The 23,901-nt window shown below is 35.3% G+C and overlaps 3 protein-coding genes and 1 long non-coding RNA gene across 6 annotated transcripts; 2 read left to right on the plus strand and 2 right to left on the minus strand.

Annotated features, from left to right (window-relative positions):
• Positions 1 to 221: 221 nt before the first annotated feature.
• Positions 222 to 3,583, plus strand: LOC111797010 (uncharacterized). Its single transcript, XM_023679852.2, has 3 exons — positions 222 to 472; positions 767 to 1,167; positions 1,909 to 3,583. Exons 1-3 carry the CDS (start codon positions 314 to 316, stop codon positions 2,360 to 2,362), a joined length of 1,014 nt encoding a protein of 337 aa, XP_023535620.1. The 5' UTR covers positions 222 to 313; the 3' UTR covers positions 2,363 to 3,583.
• Positions 3,584 to 3,609: 26 nt separating this feature from the next.
• On the minus strand, positions 3,610 to 10,923 carry LOC111797007 (aldehyde dehydrogenase family 3 member H1). 2 transcript variants are annotated; one of them, XM_023679851.2, is made up of 10 exons: positions 9,874 to 10,923; positions 8,199 to 8,267; positions 8,019 to 8,115; positions 7,579 to 7,785; positions 7,341 to 7,456; positions 7,143 to 7,247; positions 6,885 to 7,057; positions 6,697 to 6,787; positions 4,373 to 4,522; positions 3,610 to 4,020 (listed from the first exon to the last, which is right to left on the minus strand). In XM_023679851.2, the coding sequence occupies exons 1-10, from the start codon at positions 10,084 to 10,086 to the stop codon at positions 3,787 to 3,789; spliced, it is 1,455 nt and encodes a 484-aa protein (XP_023535619.1). In that variant the 5' UTR covers positions 10,087 to 10,923; the 3' UTR covers positions 3,610 to 3,786. The 2 variants fall into 2 exon arrangements, with proteins under 2 accessions (XP_023535619.1, XP_086980651.1); XM_087124525.1 differs by lacking the exon at positions 7,579 to 7,785.
• An 877-nt stretch (positions 10,924 to 11,800) lies between these two features.
• On the minus strand, positions 11,801 to 18,880 carry LOC111796560 (aldehyde dehydrogenase family 3 member H1). Of its 2 annotated transcripts, none has more exons than XM_023679233.2 (10): positions 18,585 to 18,880; positions 16,188 to 16,256; positions 15,998 to 16,094; positions 15,717 to 15,923; positions 14,739 to 14,854; positions 14,514 to 14,618; positions 14,255 to 14,427; positions 14,074 to 14,164; positions 12,939 to 13,088; positions 11,801 to 12,181 (listed from the first exon to the last, which is right to left on the minus strand). In XM_023679233.2, the coding sequence occupies exons 1-10, from the start codon at positions 18,795 to 18,797 to the stop codon at positions 11,951 to 11,953; spliced, it is 1,452 nt and encodes a 483-aa protein (XP_023535001.1). In that variant the 5' UTR covers positions 18,798 to 18,880; the 3' UTR covers positions 11,801 to 11,950. The 2 variants fall into 2 exon arrangements, with proteins under 2 accessions (XP_023535001.1, XP_086980652.1); XM_087124526.1 differs by lacking the exon at positions 18,585 to 18,880 and adding an exon at positions 17,477 to 18,172.
• LOC147792179 (uncharacterized) lies at positions 11,884 to 13,318 on the plus strand. The gene is made up of 2 exons (XR_015421307.1): positions 11,884 to 12,124; positions 12,872 to 13,318. It is a non-coding gene; the product is annotated as an uncharacterized LOC147792179 (long non-coding RNA).
• Positions 18,881 to 23,901: the final 5,021 nt, after the last annotated feature.

Consider the following 23,901-nt stretch of genomic DNA (forward strand, 5'->3'; position numbering starts at 1 on the left):
ATTTTTAAAAAACATCAAAAAAAAAAAAAAAAAACTTTATGAGGTATAAATAAATAATTTTCATTTATATATTTATGATAATAAAAACTTTTTTAAAAAATAAAAATTGAAGGTATTAATGTCATCTTCAAAATTTACTATATATTTAAAACATACATTTTCTTTGGGCAAATAAATAGCGCGGAATTAACAGAAAACCAAATTAATAATGCATTTTCAAAAATAACCTTTCATTTTTTTTTTGTGGACAAAGTAAAAAAAATTCTATTTTCTTTCTCTTTGCTTTCTTCCATTCTCTGTCTTTCTCTCATTCATGGTGGATCTTCCACAGGTTCTTGGCATCTCCTTTCGAAAATTCTTCAAATCCTACAAAGAATTCTTCAGAAAATGGCATTCCAAGGTCAAGAATTCTAAAAAGGATAACAATGTTATTGATTCCACCTCTGACGCGGTTGATAATCAACCTTCTAAGGTACGTTGAATTGACGTGCCTGCTCTGGTCGTTCTAATTTTTGCGGATTGCGTTTCTGTTTCAATCAGGCTTTGAAAGTTTCTTTTAATCGTAGAGTGTGCATAGGAGATCTCTTGAATTCGAATTGTTTGTACTAATTCGATCCTCGTTCGTTTTTCGTTTTCGTTTTCGTTTTGCGCCAATTCTGGAGAGTTGATTTGATCTGCGGCTGATTTGATCGAACCAGATCGAAGGATGGAGAAGCCCTAATTTGAAGAAATTAGGCGTTTAATCGATAATAATCGTTGTTTTCAGGATCATGAAGAAGTTAAAAAGGAAGGACCGAGGCCGATCAGAGGCGTTCAGAGCTTTAGATATGGAGGTCGGAGTATGCGAGAGAATGATCCGACGAGTCTCAGACCTCGAAGCTATGATAGCGGATTCTCTTATCTGTCTCGAAATGCAAGTCGGAGAGGTCAAAATCCGTCGTCGACGTCTCAGTTTCGGAGCATGAGCCGGAGGAGCTCTGGACCGGTGGCGTCTCGAGTGAGCAGCGGGCGGAGAAGCATCGATTCGATGCCGATCATGTTCTCGAATTCCTCCGGCGTGCTGAAGCCGGCGACGATCGAGAAGCAGCTCGAATGCACGCTGGAGGAGCTCTGCTTTGGGTGCCTGAAGAAAATCAAGGTTACAAGAGACATCCTCTCGATCACAGGGTTCGTTCTCTTCTTTATAAAATCTATAGCCATTTCCCTTTCTGATATTTAATTTTATTTTTTATATTTTCAATAAATATTTAAATTATAATTAAATTATAATAACTAAATTTATGATTTATTGAAACTAAATCATTGAAATTATAGAAACTATATATAATTAGGGGAGCGAGAGATTGAAGCATCAATTTTTGGATCGTTGTTCGTTGTTCTTTTACTGTACTTTATGAGTCTTTTTGGGTGATAATTGATGTTTTATCCACTAAACGGTATTAAATTAGTATTTTATCAGTCTTTTGGGGTGATAGTGGATGTTTTATCCACTAAACTGTATTAAATTAGTAGGTCTTTTAGGGTGATAGTTGATGTTTTATCCACTAAACTGTATTAAATTAGTAGGTCTTTTAGGGTGATAGTTGATGTTTTATCCACTAAACTGTATTAAATTAGTACGGTCTTTTGGGGTGATAGTTGATGTTTTATCCACTAAACTGTATTAAATTAGTACGGTCTTTTGGGGTGATAGTTGATGTTTTATCCACTAAACTGTATTAAATTAGTACGGTCTTTTGGGGTGATAGTTGATGTTTTATCCACTAAATTGTATTAAATTAGTACTTTATTTATCAGTCTTTTGCGGTGATAGTTGATGTTTTATCCACTAAACTGTATTAAATTAGCTATGATTTAGATCTTTTAAATTGTTGGTTCATGAATTAAAGATGGTACATATGTTGATAGACAACCAATTGAGGAAGAGGAAACGTTGACGATAAAAGTAAAGCCAGGGTGGAGAAAGGGGACGAAGATAACATTTGAAGGAACGGGGAACAAGAGGTCAGGCAGTTACCTAGGCGACATGTCGTTCGTGATAGCTGAGAAGCAACACGCATACTTCAAAAGAGAAGGCGACGACTTGGAGATAACCATGGCGATCCCTCTACTAAAAGCACTAACTGGTTGTACCATTTTAGTGCCTCTATTGGGAGGAGAAACAATGAGTTTGGAGACAAACAATGTCGTTTGGCCTGGTTACGAGAAGCTCATTAAAGGTCAAGGTATGCCTAAACATAAACACGAGGATAAGAGAGGCAGCTTGAAAGTAAAGTTTTTGGTTGAGTTTCCAACCGAATTAACCGAACAACAACGATCGGATCTTTTTCAAATTTTACAAGCTTCTGACTACCCGGATTAAGGAAAATGGATTTAGGACATCACTATATAACTTTTTTTTTTTTTTTTTATGGCCGCTTGTAAATTATGTTTTTTTGGTTTCATCAGTCTATTGTTTTTTTGGTTTCTTCAGTTTATCTGATCTAATTATATAATTTATGTATCTCTGATTTTTGTTTGCACGTGAGAAAACTAGGGTTTTTGTTTATAATGCTCATTCTCATAGGCCCGAACCCTAACTCTCCCTTCGGTTGGTTTGTAGGACTCTTCTTCCTAATCCCCATCACTACTTCTCTCTCTTGCACTTCATATAGGATTGTGTTTATTTAACTCCTACTTTGTGAATGGATCTTACTTAACTATTTGTGTTTTTGTTGAGTTTCTAGTATTTCTATATAATTATCAACGTATTTACCTTTAATTATGAATTATCTATATGAATTTTTTTAAAATATTATAATAAAGATGTAGATTATTTTTATTTTTTTTTATTATTATTTTTTTTTATGGGGCAAGAATTCCTGAGACCTCAATTATATAAATTAGAGGTAATATTTAGAACTTCACATAGGTAAGTAGAAAAAAAGGTCAATAGTTCGATCATTCAACCCTGTAATTGTTGAACCTCGGTAATTGTTGAACTACAAAAGCTATTAACTCCTTCAACGTCATTGATTTCCTATATATGGTAAGATTATTTATATACAAATCCTTGGATAGGACTAATCTATAGTAATTAATAATAATAAATAAATAAAATTAAATAAAGTCAAAATCTAGAGCAAATATTGTCCCGGGCTTTCACTCAAGGCTTTTAAAACCGTTGGCTTCCACTCAAGGCTTTTAAAACCGTAGGCTTCCACTCAAGGCTTCTAAAACCGTTGGCTTCCACTCAAGGCTTCTAAAACCGTTGGCTTCCACTCAAGGCTTCTAAAACAGTTGGCTTCCACTCAAGGCTTTTAAAATAGTAGTTGGCTTCCACTCAAGGGTCTGGCTTTTAAAATCGGTTAGATTCCACTCAAGGCTTTTAAAACAGTCTAATAGACCCTTATAAGGAATGTTGATCTCACAATACTTCCGGGTCCAGCGTCCTCACTGGCACTCGTACTCCTCTGTGGGATCTCACAATCCAAGCCCAACGTTCAATCGGATCTCACAATCCACCCCCTTCAAGGTTCACCCCCTTCAAGGTTCAGTGTCCTCACTTATAAATCAATAATTTCATAAACACAACAGGTATTCTTACTTGGTGTTCATTTTGGTTTAAAATGAAAAAAACTCGATACTTATTGAATATACATCCAAATTCTCTTACGAATTATCCTATCATACAATTACAGCCCAAACACAAATGATTCTGCAAATATGGCACAAATTTGAAAATGAAGAGACACAAGGCAGGCAGCACAAGTTAAGAAGACATAAATAAAGGGTGAAAGAAGATGCTTACGACCAACCAAGAATAGCACGAATGAGTCCCAATATGCCACCTCCAAGAAGAGCTTTCAGAAACCTTAGCTTTCCCGGTGTGTAAGGCGGGTATCTCATCGCCACATCGCCTGCAAAACTTCGATATAGAACAGCCTTCTTATGGCTAAATGCATCAAATGAGAACTTCCCATGGTAAGCTCCCATTCCACTCTCCCCAACTCCTCCAAATGGTAGTGTGCTAACTGCCAGCTGCACATATCATCAAACAAAACTTACAGCCTCTTCAATGCTTCCAACTCTATATCGATCGAGTAACATATTGATATCGAAGCAACATGGGTGGGAGACCGATTCGATATGGTTTTTGGTTAACTGATATAGGTCGAATCTTCGGTTTTTTAAGCTAAATGGATACTCGCTCGAGATTTTATTGTCGCCCGTGACAACTAAAGTGATCATAAAAGGAAATTCCTAGACAAGAACTTAAAACCTCCAATACCTAAGAGAAACGGTTTTTCATGGTAGTCATCATTGTGGAGATCCATGATTTCTAATAGGGTAATTAAACTCCATCATATCATATCAATTCCAGAATTCTTACATGTAATGTGGTGTCATTGATAACCACAGCCCCTGCAGAGATGCAAGCCACGAACTGTTCCTTGAGCTTTTTATTGCTGGTAAATAAATATGCTGCCAGTGGCTTTGTGCCCGAATTCACTATGTCAAAGCAGTCCTCCAGTTTGTCTACCTGCTCCAGTCCAGCCAAAAGAAAGGGAAAAAAAGAAGGAAAAAAAGAGGGATGAAGACGAAGAAGAAGAAGAAGATTGTATTATTCATCATCCATTATAGTTCCCCACACAAAAAAAGTGCAACTTCCAAGTATTAGCAGTTTCAGTCCATCATATGCCTATAGTCAAAGAATTTCTTTTTGTGTATTACTATATAACGAAGATTGTTAGGAGAGGAGTTCCACATCGGCTAATTAAGGGGTTGATCATGTGTTTCTAAGTAAGGAATACATCTCCAAGCAAAATCATGAGAGTTTATGCTCAAAAAGAACAATATCATACCATTGTGAAGAATCGTGGTTCCTAACATGGTATCAGAGTCATGTCCTTAACTTAGCCATATCAATAGAATCCTCAAATGTCGAACAAAGAAGTAGTGAGACTCAAAGGTGTAGTCAAAAGTGACTAAAGTGTCGAACAAAGGGTGTACTTTGTTCGAAGGCTCCAAAGGAGTCTAGCCTCGATTAAAGGGAGGCTATATAAGGGCTCCATAGGCCTTTGGGGAGGCTCTATGGTGTACTTTGTTCGAGGGGAAGATTGTTGGGAGACTTTGTTCGAGGGGAAGATTGTTGGGAGAGAAGTCCCACATCAGTTAATTAAGGGGTTGATCATAGGTTTATAAGTAAGGAATACAACTCCATTGGTACGAGGCTTTTGAGAAAACCAAAAGCAAAGCCATGAGAGCTTATACTCAAAGTGGACAATATCATACCATTGTGGAGAGTTGTGGTTCCTAACATGGTATCAGAGCCATGTCCTTAAGTTAGCCATATCAATAGAATCCTCAAATGTCGAACAAAGAAGTAGTGAGACTCAAAGGTGTAGTCAAAAGTGACTAAAGTGTCGAACAAAGGGTGTACTTTGTTCGAAGGCTCCAAAGGAGTCTAGCCTCGATTAAAGGGAGGCTATATAAGGGCTCCATAGGCCTTTGGGGAGGCTCTATGGTGTACTTTGTTCGAGGGGAAGATTGTTGGGAGACTTTGTTCGAGGGGAAGATTGTTGGGAGAGAAGTCCCACATCAGTTAATTAAGGGGTTGATCATAGGTTTATAAGTAAGGAATACAACTCCATTGGTACGAGGCTTTTGAGAAAACCAAAAGCAAAGCCATGAGAGCTTATACTCAAAGTGGACAATATCATACCATTGTGGAGAGTTGTGGTTCCTAACATGGTATCAGAGCCATGTCCTTAAGTTAGCCATATCAATAGAATCCTCAAATGTCGAACAAAGAAGTAGTGAGACTCAAAGGTGTAGTCAAAAGTGACTAAAGTGTCGAACAAAGGGTGTACTTTGTTCGAAGGCTCCAAAGGAGTCTAGCCTCGATTAAAGGGAGGCTATATAAGGGCTCCATAGGCCTTTGGGGAGGCTCTATGGTGTACTTTGTTCGAGGGGAAGATTGTTGGGAGAGAAGTCCCACATCAGTTAATTAAGGGGTTGATCATAGGTTTATAAGTAAGGAATACAACTCCATTGGTACGAGGCTTTTGAGAAAACCAAAAGCAAAGCCATGAGAGCTTATACTCAAAGTGGACAATATCATACCATTGTGGAGAGTTGTGGTTCCTAACATGGTATCAGAGCCATGTCCTTAATTTAGCCATATCAATAGAATCCTCAAATGTCGAACAAAGAAGTAGTGAGACTCAAAGGTGTAGTCAAAAGTGACTAAAGTGTCGAACAAAGGGTGTACTTTGTTCGAAGGCTCCAAAGGAGTCTAGCCTCGATTAAAGGGAGACTGTATAAGGGCTCCATAGGCCTTTGGGGAGGCTCTAGGGTGTACTTTGTCCAAGGGGAGGATTGTTGGGAGAGGAGTCCCACATTGGTTAATTAAGGGGTTGATCATGGGTTTATAAGTAAGGAATACATCTCCATTGGTATGAGGCCTTTTGAGGAAACCAAAAGCCAAGCCATGAGAGCTTGACAATATCATACCATTGTGGAGAGTCATGGTTCCTAACAAGAAGCAGAATTCCTTGCTCGATGAAAAAAGGTCCATTGTGGAGAGAGGTTAGTAGATTCGATCAATTTTGCTCCGAGCAAAAACGTTCACGGCATAAACATCGAATCTCTTTGTTATCTTTTCCTTATTTTACCTGATAAAACAAAAATATTAAAAGAGAAAAGAACCCTTACCGTGATAATGGGAAGTAAGGGACCAAATATCTCCTCCGTCATAATCAGAGAGTCTCTAGGGACATCCAGTAAGAGGGTGGGAGCAATCTGCCTGCATCATGAAACAGGACAAAAAGGGCATCCTTAGCAGTCAATATTTAGCTGATTAATGGACAAAAGAGCAGGCCAGTGATGTAAATTCAACATACAATTTGGATTTGTCCTTTTCACCTCCAAGCACAATCTTGCCAGAAACTTTATCATCATCCAAGAGCTTTGTCAAGCGATCAAAGTGGTTAGCATTCACAATGCGAGATAAATCTTTAGATTCCAATGGATTCTTTCCATAAAATCTCTCCAGTTCTTGTTTTAGGGACTCCACCTAGAGATATGAACATGAATTTGAAGATAACCAAATTGAGTAAGTGCAACGTACAAAATTTATTTGTGTAAGTGAAGGAACTTACCAATTTTGGAGCAACTTCTTTCGTAGTTATGATATAATCAGGAGAAACGCATGCTTGTCCATTGTTACCACCCCACTTACCAGCAATAATCCGCCGGCACGCAACCTTCGACAAACAGAAATATTTGAATTTGTATCAGATGCTAACCATTAGGATGATAGCATTAGTAGCTAACTGAACTCGAATAGAAATAAGTACTTGTAAATTGATTTTTGAGTCCACTACTACTGGAGATTTTCCTCCAAGCTCTAAAACAACTGGCGTAAGGTGCTTGGCAGCAGCTGCCATCACTATACGCCCCACTCTCCCATTGCCTGCAAATTAAGAAGCCACTAGTTTAAGAAAGAGCTGATTTGAGCAAAAGGAAATGGGATAAAAGCCACCAGGCACAGCACCAGACACAGCACCCCACTAGTTCAAGCTTAATGGCACAGACCTGTGTAAAATATCTTGTCCCACTTTTGCTCAAGCAAAGCATTAGTTTCGGGAACAGCACCCTCGACAACCTTTACGGCAGAAGTATCCAAATACTTCCCTAAAAGTTTAGCTATTAAAGATGATGTTGTTGGGGAAATTTCTGATGGCTTTAGAACCACAGCATTACCAGCTGCTATTGCTCCAACAACTGGATCAAGAGATAGAACTGGGAAATGTGGACAACAACGGTTAATGTCTTTAATATCAATTAAGCTCACCGCTAGCAGATATTGTCCGCTTTGGACTCCCTTTCAGGTTTCACCTCAAGGTTTTTAAAACGCGTCGGCTAGAGAGAGGTTTCCACACCCCTATAAAGAATATTTCGTTCTCCTCCCAACCGTTTGAAGGCTGCAGACTTTCAATAAGATACGACAAAAAGACGAATTGAAGCTAACGTACAGAATGGATAATTCCAAGGAGAAATGTTCAGCACAACACCCAAAGGTTCTGGTACAATTTCAGCAGACGAAGGAAAAGTGGTAATTGTAGTTTGAACCTTTGATAATAGAGCATGATGTTATTGCAAGAAAGTTATACACAAAATATGCCCATTCACAGGAAGTTTGTAATGCCAAATACCTTCTCTGGTGTCATCCAACGCCTAAGTTCTTTAAGAGCCAATTTACACGAATTCTTTACCATGCCTATCTGCATAACAAGTAACGCATCGGTTTAAAGGGGAAGAAAACTTCAACTGATCTGAGAAAAAATGTAGCTGAAAGAGAGACTTCATGAAATAATTAACTCAAAGAACTGCAGGATCTTAGCTTTAACTGATGAGTATCAGGGCACTGACCCATCATGACCAAAATGACAATACTTCAAAAAGAAACTGTACAGAATGCTTGAATTTGTGCAGAGAACCCAAACAACTCGACCAGAAGTGACCGTGTTAATTTAGAAGATGCATGATGCATGATGATCATTAATCTATAACATAAGAACTGATGATTATTAAACATTAACGTAGAAATACACTTCCGAAACAAATCTCTAGTGGAAACTTTGTTCGCATGTGAGACCCCACATCGGTTGGAGAGGGGAACGAAACATTTTTTATAAGGGTGTGGAAACCTTTCCCTAGTAAACGCGTTTTAAAATCGTGAGGCTGACAGCGATATGTAACGAGCAAAAGCGGACAATATCTGCTAGTGATGGGTTTGGGTTGTTACAAATGGTACCAGAGCTAGACAACGGGCAGTGTGCTAGCGAGGACGTTGGCCCCCAAGGGGATGGATTGTGGGAACCCATATCGGTTGGAGAGAGGAACGAAACATTTCTTATAAGGGTGTGGACAATATCTGTTAGTGGTGGGCTTGAGCTGTTACAAATAGTACCAGAGCCAGACACCGAGTGGTGTGTTAGCGAGAACACTGGACCTCCAAGGGGTGGATTGTGAGATCTCATATCAGTTGAAGAGGGGAACGGAGCATTTCTTATAAGGGTGTGGATAATATCTGCCAGTGGTAGGCTTGGGCTGTAACAAATGGTACCAAAGCGAGACATCGAGCAGTGTACTAGCGAGGATACTGAGCCTCAAGGGAGTGGATTGTGAGATCTCACATCAGTTAGAGAGGGGAACGAAACATTTCTCATAAAGATGTGGACAAATCTACTAGCGGTGAGCTTGAGCTGTTACAACAACCCTCCTACTTTTACATAATAAGTCGACAATTCTTATCCATAAAACCACTGTCATCTACTAACTATCCCCCACTGCTTCTAATTGATACAGAACCAAGATTTCAAGATGAAGCTGTTTGCCAAATGAGAACAACTCTCATGTCCAAACGGCTAAAAAGGACTATTTTAGAGAAGACAAGCAAAAGGGGAGCAATAGAAAAATTAAATATGGAGATACTTCAACTTGACAGCTAACAAAGTGGGACATCAAGCCTAATAAATGAGGAACTCTGACTTCGAAATATAGTTGAAGCAAAGACTAAGCATTAATGGATATCTTCCATTAATGGCGCCGATAAGTTACTTCAATGATCACACGGTCCCGCGCAAAACGAATTTGAAGGATTGGACATTTCAACAAACAGGTGCCGTTCGTTAATTCAACCACAAGAAACAGTGATAACAGAACAGCACATTTATGAACACGGATATCATGAATCTGACGAGACTCAGATCAACAAAATCATTATCAATAACGAGCAAATGCTTAAAAAAAACGATCAAAATCGAATACAAGAATAGGTCAAACGAGCATCAAAACAGTGAAGAAATTAAGTTTAAGAACGAAGACCTCATGAATGATGGATTCCAACGCAGGCTTGGAGAGGTCTGAATGAATCGCATCGCTGATCTCTTCCTCATGGTCAGCGCTAAGCTTCAAGATGCTCTCAAGCTGCGATACTCTCCACTCATAGCTCCGCGTCCTGCCGGAGGCAAAAGTGCCTCTCAGCTCCTTCACCAACTCCGTCGCCGCCGTCGCATCGAACACCTTCGCTTCCGACATCGCGAATCACCTCCGCCGCCGACAACAATCCGTATATACAGAGAGAGAGAGAGAGAGAGAGAGAGAGAGAGAGATCTTGTAGGAGTTGATTCGACCTTCGAGTGATCCTTCGAGTGAGGGAGTTGCCGGAGTGATGTCAGGGAGCAGGCGAAACGCTAAGATGGAGGTGTCGCCTTTCTCACAGCGCCACAGCTCATCGATCATCCTCCATTTTACCTGCCACGAAGAAAGCGCCTGTGCTCCACGCACCTAGGTGGGTCGTCTTCCGATTTTCCTTTTCCTGATCGGATTCTAAATACCTTCAAAGATAGTATACGACATATACGGGCGAAGCACTATGATGACAAATGCTAAGTCAACTCTGTAGCTGACGATGAGAGATAGGGTCTCACAATTTTAAAACACCTCTAGAAGGTTTCTGTACCTTTATAAGAATGTTTTGTTCTCTAGTCCACTATTCCTTTAAGGTCCAATTTGTAACAATTCAAGCTCATGGGTAGATATTGTTCACTTTGTTCGGTTACGTATAATTTTTAGCTTTACAAATTTTAAAACATGTCTTTTAGGGAAAGGTTTTTACATTCTTAGAATGAATGTTTGTTCGCCTTCCATCCACGGTGGGATCTCACAATCTCATCCGATATAAAATAATAGACAATAAAAAAAACGTGTAATCTTTAGATGTCTCTATAATATTATAAAAAATCACAATCAACAAGCACGTAATTCCAACGTTGACGTCGATCCCGCATATAAAGGATATCCAAAGAGCAAGCCATACCCAAAAAATTCTCGATCATTCTGAATGAAAGTGGGATTGGAATGGAATTGAGAGAGAAGAAATAGTTTGATTTTAGAGAATTAAGCCGTAGTGTTTTCGAGAGTTAGAAGAGCTTTAAGTATGTTTCTAGGTTTATAGTTCGATCCAATAACACTTCAAGACACGGGCCCAAGTTGAATAATTAAGTCGTCACGAAAAAGCCAAAATATTCCTACCTAACCACAAACTTGTACTTATTATAATATGGGACCCTTATGACGAATCAAACCCGTGTCGCTTTCGTGCAGATGTTCATCATTTAGTTAAAAATTGAAATTTCACCAACAACAACATTTTAATTTCTAAATTTTATTCTTTACCAATTTATTCTTAATTTGTTAAAAAAAACAAAGAATTTAGTAAAAAAAATTATTTTCACTAAATTTGAAAAACGTGTAGTTCCCATTTAAAAACTTCAAATTTGAAATCAAAATTTAATTATTTTGTTTGATTATGAATTTGAAAATGCAACAAAATATTAATATTATGAATTTAGTAAACCACTTTTTTAAGGAAAAAAAACTAATATAGCATTTGTTATTATAACCGAGATAAGGACATAATGTCGTCCTGATTGAAAATTGTTCGTTTGATTATATTCTTAAATTTTATTATTTATTTTAAAAATATTCATATTCTTTATTATATTATCATTAACCTTTTATAATTATTTTAAAATTAATAACCAGAGATTATTTAAATTTTTGAATGAAAATGGTGAGATAAAATTTAAAATTAATAATTAGGTATACATCATTTAATTAAAAATTCTATAAAAAAAAAAAAAACAAAATTAATATTTTTAAAACTATTTTTTAGTCTAATTCTTCCTATGAAAAAATAATACCATTTTTTTTTCTTGAAAATAATTTCTATGAGAATCAAATTATAGGATTGTTTATTGAACATATATACTTCTAAATTCTTTTACGACTTATACAACTCCAACTCAAACACTACTGATTCTGTAAATAAGACAGATAAAGAAGAACAGCACAAGTGAAGAAGATATAAATAAAGAAGGGTGAAAGGAGATGCTTACTACTACCAACCAAGAAGAGCACGAATGAGTTCCAATAGGCTACCTCCGAGAAGAGCTTTCAGAAATCGTAACTTTTCCTTTGAGTAAGGCGGGTATCTCATCGGCACGTCGCCTGCGAAAATTCGATAAAGAACAGCCTTTTTATGGCTAAATGCATCAAATGAGAACTTCCCATGGTAAGCTCCCATTCCGCTCTCCCCAACTCCTCCGAATGGTAGCGTGTTAACCGACAGCTGCATGTATGATGAAATAAAATTTCAATCTCTTCAATGTTCTATGTTTCTAGATTGGTTAAGACATATATTGTTATGTGGTTCGAGTCTGATCTGAGATGATTTTTCGTCAAATCTTTGGTTTTAAGCTACGACTAAGTAATCATAAAAAGAAATTCCTAAAATAAGAACCCACAACTTCCAAGTTGATAAACGTTGCAAATCACTTAAAAAAATGTTTTTTGTACCAGCCAACTTGCTACTATAGGGTTTTAGGAACATCGTGGAACTCTCTCTCTAGTAGACGCGTTTTAAAAAATTGTGAGGCCGACGGCGATACGTAACGGGCCAAAGTTGACAATATTTGCTTACGGTGGACATGGGCTATTACAAATGGTATCAAAGCCAGTCACCGGACGATGTGAGGCATTGGCCAGAGTAGGCTAGACCCTCTCTATAGTATAGACATTTTAAAAACCTCGAGGGAAAGTTCGAAAGGGAAAGCCTAAAGAGGACAATATCTGCTAGCGGTGAGCTTGGGTCATTACATTCCACCTCGTTTAGAGAGGGGAATGAAACATCTTTATAAAAGTGTGGAAACCTCTCCCTAACAGACGCATTTTAAAACCTCGAAAAACTTTGAAATTGTCGCCTTGATAAGAAGGAAACTCGAGACAGTTCTAATAATTTTGTTTGTATTTTCAAACGCAGGATATCAAGTCTAAATGGGATACTGCCCTTCAGGTCTATGCCAGTATGCAAAAGGAAGAATTCTTACCTGTAAGGCGGTATCATTGATGCCTATGGCCCCTGCAGAGATACAAGCCACGAACCGTTCCTTGAGCTTCTTATTGTTGGTAAATAAATATGCTGCAAGTGGCTTCGCGCCCGAGTTGACTACTTCAAAGCTGTCCTCCACTTTGTCGACCTGCTCCAGCCCAAAATTAAGGCAAGAAAAAGATTGTGTTCTTCATTATCCATACAAGAAAGAGCAATTCCCATATGCCTACATTCAACCTTTTGCCTATATGCATATACATAATTAATTCTTCTTCTTTCGAACTGTTATTGATGTCAGAAGTGGTAGTTAAGGCAATAAATTCCCTGAGTTCAATGAAAATAAATTACTGTTCTTTTTGTTGAAGAACAGATTTTACACTTGAGAGGGGTGAATAAAATCAAAGAATTTGGTCATATGCGAAATAGCTTTACGACATTAACATCGAATCTATTTGTTGTCTTTTCCTTATTTTACCTAATCAAAATAAAAATATAAAATGAAGAATAGATGTGAGATCTCATATCGGTTGGAGAGGAGAACGAAACATTCTTTATAAGGGTGTAGAAACCTCTCCTTAGCATACGCATTTTTAAAAACTTTGAGAAAAACACCAAAAGAAAAAGTACAAAGAAGACAATATCTGCTAGCGGTGTGTTTAGACTGTTACAAATGGTATCAGAGCCAGACATCAGGTGATGTGCCGGCGAGGAGGTTGAGCCCTGAAGGGGGGTGGAAATGAGGCGGTGTGCTAGCAAGGACGCTGGCCCCAAAGGGGGTGGAATGGGGGGTCCCACTTCGATTGGAAAGGGAACCAGTGTCAGCGAGAACGCTGGACCCCGAAGGGGGGATGGATTAGGGGTCCTACATCGATTGGAGAAGGGAACAAGTGCCAACAAAGACGCTAGGTCCCGAAGGAGGGTGGATTGTGAGATCCCACATCGGTTGGGGAGGAGAACGGAGCATTCTTTATAAGGATGTGTGGAAACCTCTCCCTAGCATACACATTTTTAAAAACCTTGAGGGGAACCCCGAAAGGTAAAACCCAAAGAGGATAGTATCTGCTAGCGGTGGGTAGTTAATTAAACGGTTAGAGCCTACAAATTACCATTAAAATTAAGAATATCAAATTTACCGTGAGAATGGGAAGTAAGGGACCAAATATCTCCTCCGTCATAATCAGAGAGTCTCGAGGAACATCCAATAAGAGGGTGGGAGCAATCTGCCTGTATCATAGAAAAGGTACCGCTCATTAGCAGTCAATATTTAACTAATGAACGAACAATATTACAGACTAGTGATACACTTTAACATACAATTTGGATTTGTCCTTTTCACCACCATGCACAATCTTGCCAGAAATTTTATCCTCCTCTAAGAGTTTAATCAAGCGATCAAAGTGGTAAGCATTCACAATGCGAGATAAATCTTTAGATTCCAATGGATTCTTTCCATAAAATCTCTCCAGTTCTTGTTTCAGGGACTCCACCTAGAGATATGAACATGAATTTGAAGATAACCAAACCAAATTGAGCATGTGCAACGAACCAAACTTGTTTGTTTAAGGGAACTTACCAACTTCGGAGCAAATTCTTTGGTAGTTATAACATAATCAGGAGCAACGCATGCTTGTCCATTGTTGCAACCCCACTTACCAGAAATAATCCGCCTACTCGCAACCTTTGACAAACAGATATATTTGAATTTGTATAAGATTCTAGCAACTAAGACATGGTCGCATTAGTAGCTAATTGAACACGAATGGATACACAATGATGCTATGAGGAGGAGGGGGAATACTTGTAAATTGATTTCTGAATCAACTACTACTGGAGATTTTCCTCCAAGCTCTAGTACAACTGGCGTAAGGTGCTTGGCAGCAGCTGCCATCACTATTCGCCCTACTCTTCCATTGCCTGCAAGTTAAGGAGCCACTAGTTTAAGATAGAGCTTTATTGAGCAAAAGAAAATGGGAGAAAAGCCACCAGACACCATCCGGTATTTGCTTTGTTTTTTTTTTCGCACTGAAAAACTTAGTACTTCTGATCCATACATGCAATTTCCTAAATAAAATTGGGATCCCACGTTCATTGGGGAGGAGAATAAAACACCATTTATAAGGGTGTCGAAATATCTCCCTAGCAGACACGTTTTAAAAATCTTGAGGGAAAGCTCGAAAGGGAATACCCAAAGAGAATAAAGAGAATAATATCTACTAGCGGTGGACTTCGGTCGTTACAAATAGTATCAGAGCTAGACACCAGGCGATGTGTCAACGAGGAGTCTGAGCCCAAAGGGGGTGGACACGAGGCGGTGTGCTAGCAAGGACACTAGGCCCCAAAAAGGGTAGATTGGAGGGTCCCACATTGATTGGAGAAGAGAACGAGTGCCAGTGAGGATGCTGGATTCCGAAGGGGGTGGATTGTGAGATCTCACATCGGTTAGGGAGGAGAACGAAACACCCTTTATAAGGACATCGAAACCTCTCCCTAACAGAAGAGTTTTAAAAACTTTGAGGGAAAAGACAACAATATCTATTAGCGGTGGACTTGGACCGTTATCTTTCTTCATCTTACTATAAAAGTCACTCAATCCTGCGGTTGCAGTTACTCAAGTCTCAAATTAAAGGCTTATTGACCTTTCATTGAATTCAGCATACAGTCCTTGTTCAATATGGATAATCACATATGAGATGAAATCAAAACACAGGTACAATAAAATAAACTGCAGATAATATGATCAAACTTGCCCTTTTATTTTCAAGTAAAGGGAACAAACCTGTGTAAAATATTTTGTCCCACTTTTGCTCAAGCAAAGCAGAAGTTTCGGGAACAGCACCCTCAACAACTCTTACAGCAGAAGTATCCAAATACTTCCCTAAAAGTTTAGCCATTAAAGATGATGTCGATGGGGAAATTTCCGATGGCTTTAGAACCACAGCATTACCAGCTGCTATTGCTCCAACAACTGGATCAAGAGATACCACTGGGTAACAGTAATGATTGTTAGACAATTTTAAGGCTGCGAATGAACAAGAACACAAATTGACACTGACGTACAGTATGGATAATTCCAGGCTGAAATAATCAGGACAACACCCAAAGGTTCTGGTACAATTGCAGCAGACGAAGGAAATATGGTAATGGAAGTTTTAACCTGCCAAACTCGAGCATAATGTAATCCACATTCAGGGAATAGAAATGAAGAACATATCAGTTCCATCAACAGGACGTTTGTAATACCAAATACCTTTTCTGGTGCCATCCAATGCCTAAGTTCTTTAAGTGCCAATTGACACGAATTTTTTAACAGACCTACCTGCATAACAAGCCACACATCAGTTTAATCAGAAGTGACAGTGTTAATTAGAAGATGCAAGATGCATGATAATCATTAAATTTTATATAAGAACAGAACATCATTAAACATTGACATGGAAATAAACTTCCCAAACTAATCTCTTGTGGAAACTATCTTCTAATATACAACACAACCCTCCTAGTTAAGCATAATAAGAAGTCAAACAAAAAAGATTTCTCTCTTCCATTTCGTTTGTTCAACGATTTTCGAGTACTAGTACTGTAACGGCTCAAATCCACCGTTAGCAAATAGTGTCCTCGGGAAACCCCTCAACCCCTCAAGGTCTTTAACACCCTTGTAAAGAATGGTTCGTTCTCCTCCCCAACCGATGTGGAATCTCACAATCCACCCCCTTTGGGATACAGCATCCTCGCCAGCACTCGTTCCCTTCTCCAATCGATGTGGGATCCCCCAATTCATCCTCTTCGAGGCCCAGCGTCCTTGTTAGCACACCGCCTAATGTCTACCCCCTAGCCTCCTCACTGGCACATCACTTGGTGTCTGGCTCTGATACCATTTGTAACAGCCCAAGCTCACCGCTAGTAGATATTGTCCTTTTTGGACTTTCTTTTTTAGGCTTTCCCTCAAAAAAATTTAAAACGTTGTATGCTAGGAAGAGGTTTCATACCCTTATAAATAATGCTTCGTTCTTCTCCCCAACTAACGTGGGATCTCACGAGTACATTATGGGGAAGGAGCGAAAGGGAACTAGAGAAGACAAGCAGAAAGGCAGGAAGAAATGTGGTATTACATAGAGAGAAAGTTCTACTGAACAAATAACAAGACAGGACATCGAGCCTTATAAATGAGAAACTCTAACTTTGAAATGTTGTTGAAGCAAAAACTAAGCATTGATGAATATCTTCCATTGTTGGCGCTAGTAAGAGTAAGAGGAGAAGGACAAAAGGAATTTGAAGGACTGGACATTTCGACAAACAGGTGCCGTTCGTTAATTCAACGACCAGAAAGTACCATTGAAATGAACTGAACAGAACATTCATGAACAACATAGAACACGAGATTTACGAATCTGACGAGACTTTGAGCACGTAAATCATTAACGACGACGAGCATGCGCCTAAAAAAAACGATAACAAAACGAACAGAAGAACAGATCAAGCAGGAGAACCGACACAGAGCATCAGAACAGTGAGGGAGTTGAGTTTAAAAACGAAGACCTCATGAACAATGGATTCCATCACAGGCTTGGAGAGGTCAGAGCGATTCCTCATGCTCGACGCTGAGCTTCAAGAAGCTCTCTAGCTTGCGGCACTCTCCACTCATAGCTCCGAGTCCTGCCGGTGGTAAAACTTCCTCTCAGCTTCTTCACCAACTCCATCGCCGCCGCCACCTCGAACATCTCCATCTCCAACATCGCCGCCGACGAGTATCAGCATAAAGAGAGAGAGAAAAAAAAAATGGATTCGAGTGATCCTTCGGTGACGAAATATCGTAACGATTACAGGGAGCATGAGAATCATTAAGATAAGAGGGATCGTCTTCTCATGTGCTGCAAATCTCCGCCATTCGGCACACAACTCGTCGATCATTCTCCATTTCCGATGGCACCAAGAAAGCGCGTGAAGCTTTCGGTGTTATCCTCCGACTTGCCGCTGGGTTGTACGTTCCTCCCGCGCTTTCCCGCTTCGTATAATTCCTTTCATTTCTTATTTTATTCATTGTTGTATATTATTTTGCCGTTAAATTATCGAAAATAACGGATTTATTTCAATTATACTCCCCAACTTTTCTAAATTTCATTTTAACCCTTCAAATTTGAACTATATTTCAAATCAACCCTTAAATTTCAAGGGTTAAAATGAAAACATTTAAAAAATTTAGGGTCGGATTGAAATTAATCCATAGTTTATTGCATTTTTTTTTATATATATTATAATTTAATTTATAAAAAAAAAAATTACAATTTTCATCCCTTTAGCACTAGCATTAATTTTTTAATTTGTATTCCATAAATTTAGAAATTATTAATTTTATTTTTTCATTAAAAAAATTAATTTTAATTTTACAAAATATTAAATATTTTTGGAGATAAATTTGGAAGTGGGCGAACACCACAATATTGTCTACTTTGAGCATAAACTGCTTTGCGGTCACTCCAATGGAGATTGTATTTCTCACTTATAAACTCAAGATGATTTTCTAAATTAGCAGGACTTTCATCATTCAACAATGAAACTTATTTATTTACGCATTAAATATAAAATTAAATGTTAATCGAAAGTATTGAAGACTATTAATTAAATTAGTGAGAATAAAGTGACGAACCTCATGGGTGAAGGTTTCGGGTTCGGGTTTATGAAGATCCGAATGGATCTTATCGACCATCTCTTCCTCGTTTTCTTCAATCAATTTCAACAGATTCTTCAATTGATTCACTCTCCATTCGTAGCTTCGCGTCTTCCCGGAATTATAGCTCTCCCTCAGCTCCGCCACCACTCTCTCCGCCGCTTCTCCGTCGAACACCGCTCTCTCCACCATCGCCAGAACCGTTGAGCGACAGAGGCTCAGAAATAAAGCAGTTTTTCCGGTGGCTGTAATCCACCCAAAGAGGTGTTATAAAGGACCAAAGCCGAAGTTCCCAACTTATGACTAAATTTTTTCCATTTTTATTATTATTATTATTAATTATTATTTTTTTAATCTCCCATTTTTAGTTTTTTTTTTTTTTTTTTTTTTTTCATTTTATATTTGAAATAATTTTCGAATTTGAGAGTTATTATCGATTAAATTAACATCAATGACAATATTAATTTATGGGCTAAATTACCCCGAAATTAAATTGATTTAAACATGTTTAATTATTTTTAAATTCTAAACAAAATTAATAACACCTTTATTATTAGTATACTGCTTTAACTTTTTTTAAAATTTAAAATACATTCTTACTATAAAAAAAAAATCTCAAAAATACCTTTACTTAAAAAATATTCCTAGTTAATATTTTGTATTAAACGTATTCGTTGTTGAGAGTGAGTCCCACATTGACTAATTTAGGGAATGGTCATATGTTTATAAGTAAAAAATACATCACCATTGGTATGAGGTCTTTTGGAGAGCCCAAAGCTAACCTTAAAAAATGTTTAAAAATATATTTAAGTTTTAAAAAAAATTCGTTAATACTCTCCATTTAAATAAAATAAAATAAAAACTTAGAAGAAACCTTTAAAAAAATTTCAAAAATAAAATTTAAATTTGATTTTTATAAATGTAGAAGATATTAATGATATTTTTATAAACATAATACTAATAATAATTTTTTTTTTTTTTTTAAATATAGTTGAAGGGTATTAATGGAAACTTTTAAATTTCAACTATATTTTTTAAATAAAATATTAACGATTTTCATTTAAAACTAGATATAAAATACAAAGTTTATAGGTATTTTTATTAATTTAACTTAAAACTTAAAAATTATTAGCATCACATTTCAAAAATATTTTTAAAATTTTAAAATTACATTAATACCTTAACGTTGAAAAATATATTTCTTTTTACTATTAATATACATATGAAAACGATTTATCTGTACCTCATGGTCTACCTCATTCATTTTCACGTCTCATCTACTAAATTTATGACTTAACACTTCCCATCATTTATTTATTTTTCGACTTTTGAAATTTTCATCATTTATTTATTTTTTCTCTTCTTAAATAAGTAATTTTTAGCTTTTTTTTAATCGGAATTAATTGAATGTTTCGAAATTTCGAGTAATAAAGTTAAAGCAGCTACCTCTGAATAAATATAAAGAAAAAAAAAACGACTTAAATGGAAAAGTTTGGGTCGAAAATTTATGTGTAGAATATCTTATAAATCTAGAGAAATAGGTAATAAGTTAGGGGTTATCGGGACCAAGAACTTCCGGAATATTTTGTTTAATTTCATTCTCGATAAAATTATAATTTGGGAGGTTAAATTAATTAGAACTAATCTTAAAATTTGTATTTATTTGATCTTTAATCTTTAAAAAAAAAAAAACGATTTAATATTTTTATTTACCTTGTATCTAATATATCATAAACTTCGGGATAAATCTCTTAATTTCCAATTTTGCCCTCAATAAATTTTTAACATATTCAAAAATTTTAAAAATTGATTGATATTTTAAATATAAAATTGAATTATATATTTGATAAAATCATGAAATTTGTTTAGTACATTATTCCATCTTCAAAAAAATAATAATAATAAATAATTAAAAGCATCAATAAATACAAATTTAAAAGTTATAAAATTAAACTCCCAAATTAACTAATTTCAAAATAATTTAAATTATTCAATAAGAACTATCATTAAATTTAATAATTTTGAACCTTTTTTATACCATAAAATTTATATTTTTTTAACTTTAAAAAATTTATAAATATTTTTTTAGATTAATTATAAAATTTATGGATATTTTTTTTATTATTGATTTAGTCATTCATTTATTTATTATTGAATTAAGTAACCAAACACAATAAACCGTCCAAATTGATAGCTTAACATACCTAACATCAATTAAGTCAAAACAATTTAAAAAAAAATAAAGGAAATATATTTTTGGAAAATAATTTAAGGGAACATGCCATAATTAATATTTTAAAAGCTAACAAATGCTTTTAATAATAATAAGTGGGTTTGAATTCAAAACCAAAATTAGGTTTACGCTTAAAATAGAAATCCACCCAATTAATTTGGTGCCACCTCCCAATAAATATATATATATATATATATATAGCTGGTGAGAAAAATATCTTCCCGCTCTCTTCTCCATTTCCGAATTAAACCTCCCGTTCCCCTCGAGTTAAATTGATATTTCTAGTAAATCTAGCCTCTTCTAATTACGCTGAACTTGTAGATCAAGACTCGACCCTACTGATTAGATGCCGACTAACGATCTATTGATTATTGAAGAGTTGAAAATTAAAAGGTTTAAGAAGGCGGGTTAATTATTTATGTTAAGCGGGATTATTTAACGACATGTCGTGGATACTTAAAATATCATGATTTTTTATATTGTTACCGATTAAGATTATACTTTAGGTTAAATTTAGTCGGAAGTAATTTAAATTTTATATTTATTATTTTAAAACAATAATAATAAAATAAAAGCTGACGTTTGTTTTTAGTTTTTAATTAAAAATAAATAAATAAATAATGGGCAGTGGTAGGAGCCCAACATGAATCCGATCATGGAGGCCCATAAATGTTGGGCCCAATAGTTAAACTAAAGGCCCACCATCTTTTAAGTCGAGGTCCAAAAGATTTGAAAATCTAATTTTTAAATACAAATTTCAAAATTCAATTATTAAGATTATAATTTACTTTAGTGTTACATTTATTAATAAAATTTTCAAATTTTTAATGATTAAATTTACAATTAAACCCATTTTTAATTGTTATATGATTTTTATTTATGTTTTTTATACTAATTAAGTCGAAAAAGAAAAAAAGTAAAATTTTAATTATTATTTTAATTGTCAATGGTTTAATTTTTTATATTTTAATTGTCGACTACCATAATTTAAATATATTGAATGAACTTTCATGAAATATAGAAATGTCTCGACTTTTTAATGTTTCTTTTTGAAACGATTAATTATTTAATTAAATTGAAATGGACGACTTTTTAATAGTGCTCGAATTCAACGGATTTATAATTTATCTTTGGTAGGAGTAGACTTTGGGGTATCAAAATTTCCTAAATATTTATTTTTTATAAAGAAAAAATATACACTTTTGTGAAGATAAGGGTAGATTTACTTTATTGCCCTTCCAATTATGTCTACGGGCAGATAATTTTGGTGGGAATTGCCCGAAAATTTTATATATTTAAAAAAATCATTAAAACAAATTAATGTATATTTTTTATTTTTCTTAAAAAAATATAAATATAAATATAATATTCAACGGATTTACTTAAAATTCATATTTCAATATTAATAAAATTCATGTTTAATTATAAAAAATATCTTAAATCTTATAATTTGTTAAAAGAGTGCTTTAATAATTTTAAAATTTTAATATTAATTTTGATTTTTGGTAAAAATTTAAAAGCTATAATTATTGATGCTTAGTTGTGAGTTATGATCAAAGGCCATGCATTGGATGTTCAACAACGTGGTCAGCGCATCGGATGCCACGTGTCAACATGCACAAGTAGGAACCACCATAATTAAATTTCCAACTGTGTATTTTCACTTTTCCGAGTTTCCAACGCAGCAGCCAGGTCATATTATTTTAATTAATAAAATTAATAATATATATAAAAAATTTGTTTTTTTTTCAATTAAAATTTTAAACATCGAAAAAAATAGAATTAAAAAAAATAGATTATACCCTAAAAAAAGGCAAAATAATTATTTTTTTTTTACAAATTCGTCACCTAAATCAAATATTTTTTAAAATAAAAAAAAAAGAACTTAATTTTTTTTTAGGATAAAATAAATAATTTAAAATTTTATTAAATTCCATGACTTATTTTGCTTATATTCCACTCTTCCGACAAATAAATAAATAAATAAATAAAAGTGATTAAAAAAATAAAATAATAATAAGAGGGGCAGAAAGGGCAAGCACGAACAACGACATTCCGCCCACCAAACAAAATTTCAACCTCCCCTCGTATTTTTCAAATGTATAATTTATTATTTTTAACCCACAAGCTTTATAAATATTCACTGTCATTTTCATTAACCTTATTTATTTATATATTTCATCTTATAGGAACCCAATAATAATAAATAAAACAAATATTTATATAAATTCAAAACATTTTATTATTTTTACGATTTAATAATTTTTGTTGCAATTCAATATTTATTATTTTTACAATTTAATAAATACAATTGTTTTTTTAATGGGTGTGGAGTATACATTTTAAAATTTTAAAATAAAATAATTATAAAACGACATCTTAAATATACTTCAGATTTAAATATAGTTAAAAAATTAAATTCAGTAATGTAATATTTTAAAATATAGAGATTAAATTAAAATTAACTAGAGAAAATATAATATTTTAAAAATAAAAGACTAAATTAAAATTGTTCCAAAAATTCAAGAATTTTTAGAATTTTTTTAATGTTATTAATTGATTAAATAAAGGCGGGAAATTTCAAATACAAGTGGACTAAACTTGTTCCGTCTTACTAGTCTAAAGAAAGGGAGGGGAAAAGTCCACACGTTATTGGGTGTGTTGTCCTATTTGACTGGGCCCTTCCCCATAAGACCCCACCGTTCGGGTAGAAGCGCCATCTTGCTACCCATTTGCAAGGCGACCCTTAGCTTTTTCCGACTAGGGTTGCTCCCACACGAGTAGCGTTCGTGATCAGACTACTCAACTATGGATCGACCACCAACCAAAGTAGTTTATTACATCCAATATGTCCCTCTTATTCGGGACATGTTATGATACCATGGGATGGGTAGGAGTGAGTCGAATACGTATCGCCACAAAGCAACCATCGCGTCCCTAATATGATTTATCTACTTCGCAATTCAGGGGTGAATTTAAAAAAAAAAATTAATTTATAACTTTATAAGAAAATTTAAGAATTAAAATATTAAATTTATAATTTAATCTGTACATTAAACAACA

This window comes from Cucurbita pepo, chromosome 6, assembly GCF_057944985.1.
Source record: "Cucurbita pepo subsp. pepo isolate OVF chromosome 6, ASM5794498v1, whole genome shotgun sequence".
Taxonomy (NCBI): Eukaryota; Viridiplantae; Streptophyta; class Magnoliopsida; order Cucurbitales; family Cucurbitaceae; genus Cucurbita; species Cucurbita pepo.

Excerpts from the sequence above, each read along its gene's own strand:
- LOC111796560 (XM_023679233.2), bottom strand. The coding sequence starts at position 18,797 with ATGGTGGAGAGAGCGGTGTTCGACGGAGAAGCGGCGGAGAGAGTGGTG. Across the intron at positions 14,619-14,738 it reads ATTCAGAAATCAATTTACAA|GTTGCGAGTAGGCGGATTAT; the intron begins GTATTCCCCCTC and ends TGTTTGTCAAAG. Across the intron at positions 12,182-12,938 it reads TCAATGATACCGCCTTACAG|CTGTCGGTTAACACGCTACC; the intron begins GTAAGAATTCTT and ends TCATACATGCAG.
- LOC111797007 (XM_023679851.2), bottom strand. The coding sequence starts at position 10,086 with ATGTCGGAAGCGAAGGTGTTCGATGCGACGGCGGCGACGGAGTTGGTG. Across the intron at positions 4,523-6,696 it reads CCTTACTTCCCATTATCACG|GTAGACAAACTGGAGGACTG; the intron begins GTAAGGGTTCTT and ends GGACTGGAGCAG. Across the intron at positions 4,021-4,372 it reads TCAATGACACCACATTACAT|CTGGCAGTTAGCACACTACC; the intron begins GTAAGAATTCTG and ends TGATATGTGCAG.
- LOC111797010 (XM_023679852.2), top strand. The coding sequence starts at position 314 with ATGGTGGATCTTCCACAGGTTCTTGGCATCTCCTTTCGAAAATTCTTC. Across the intron at positions 473-766 it reads TTGATAATCAACCTTCTAAG|GATCATGAAGAAGTTAAAAA; the intron begins GTACGTTGAATT and ends CGTTGTTTTCAG. Across the intron at positions 1,168-1,908 it reads GACATCCTCTCGATCACAGG|ACAACCAATTGAGGAAGAGG; the intron begins GTTCGTTCTCTT and ends ATATGTTGATAG.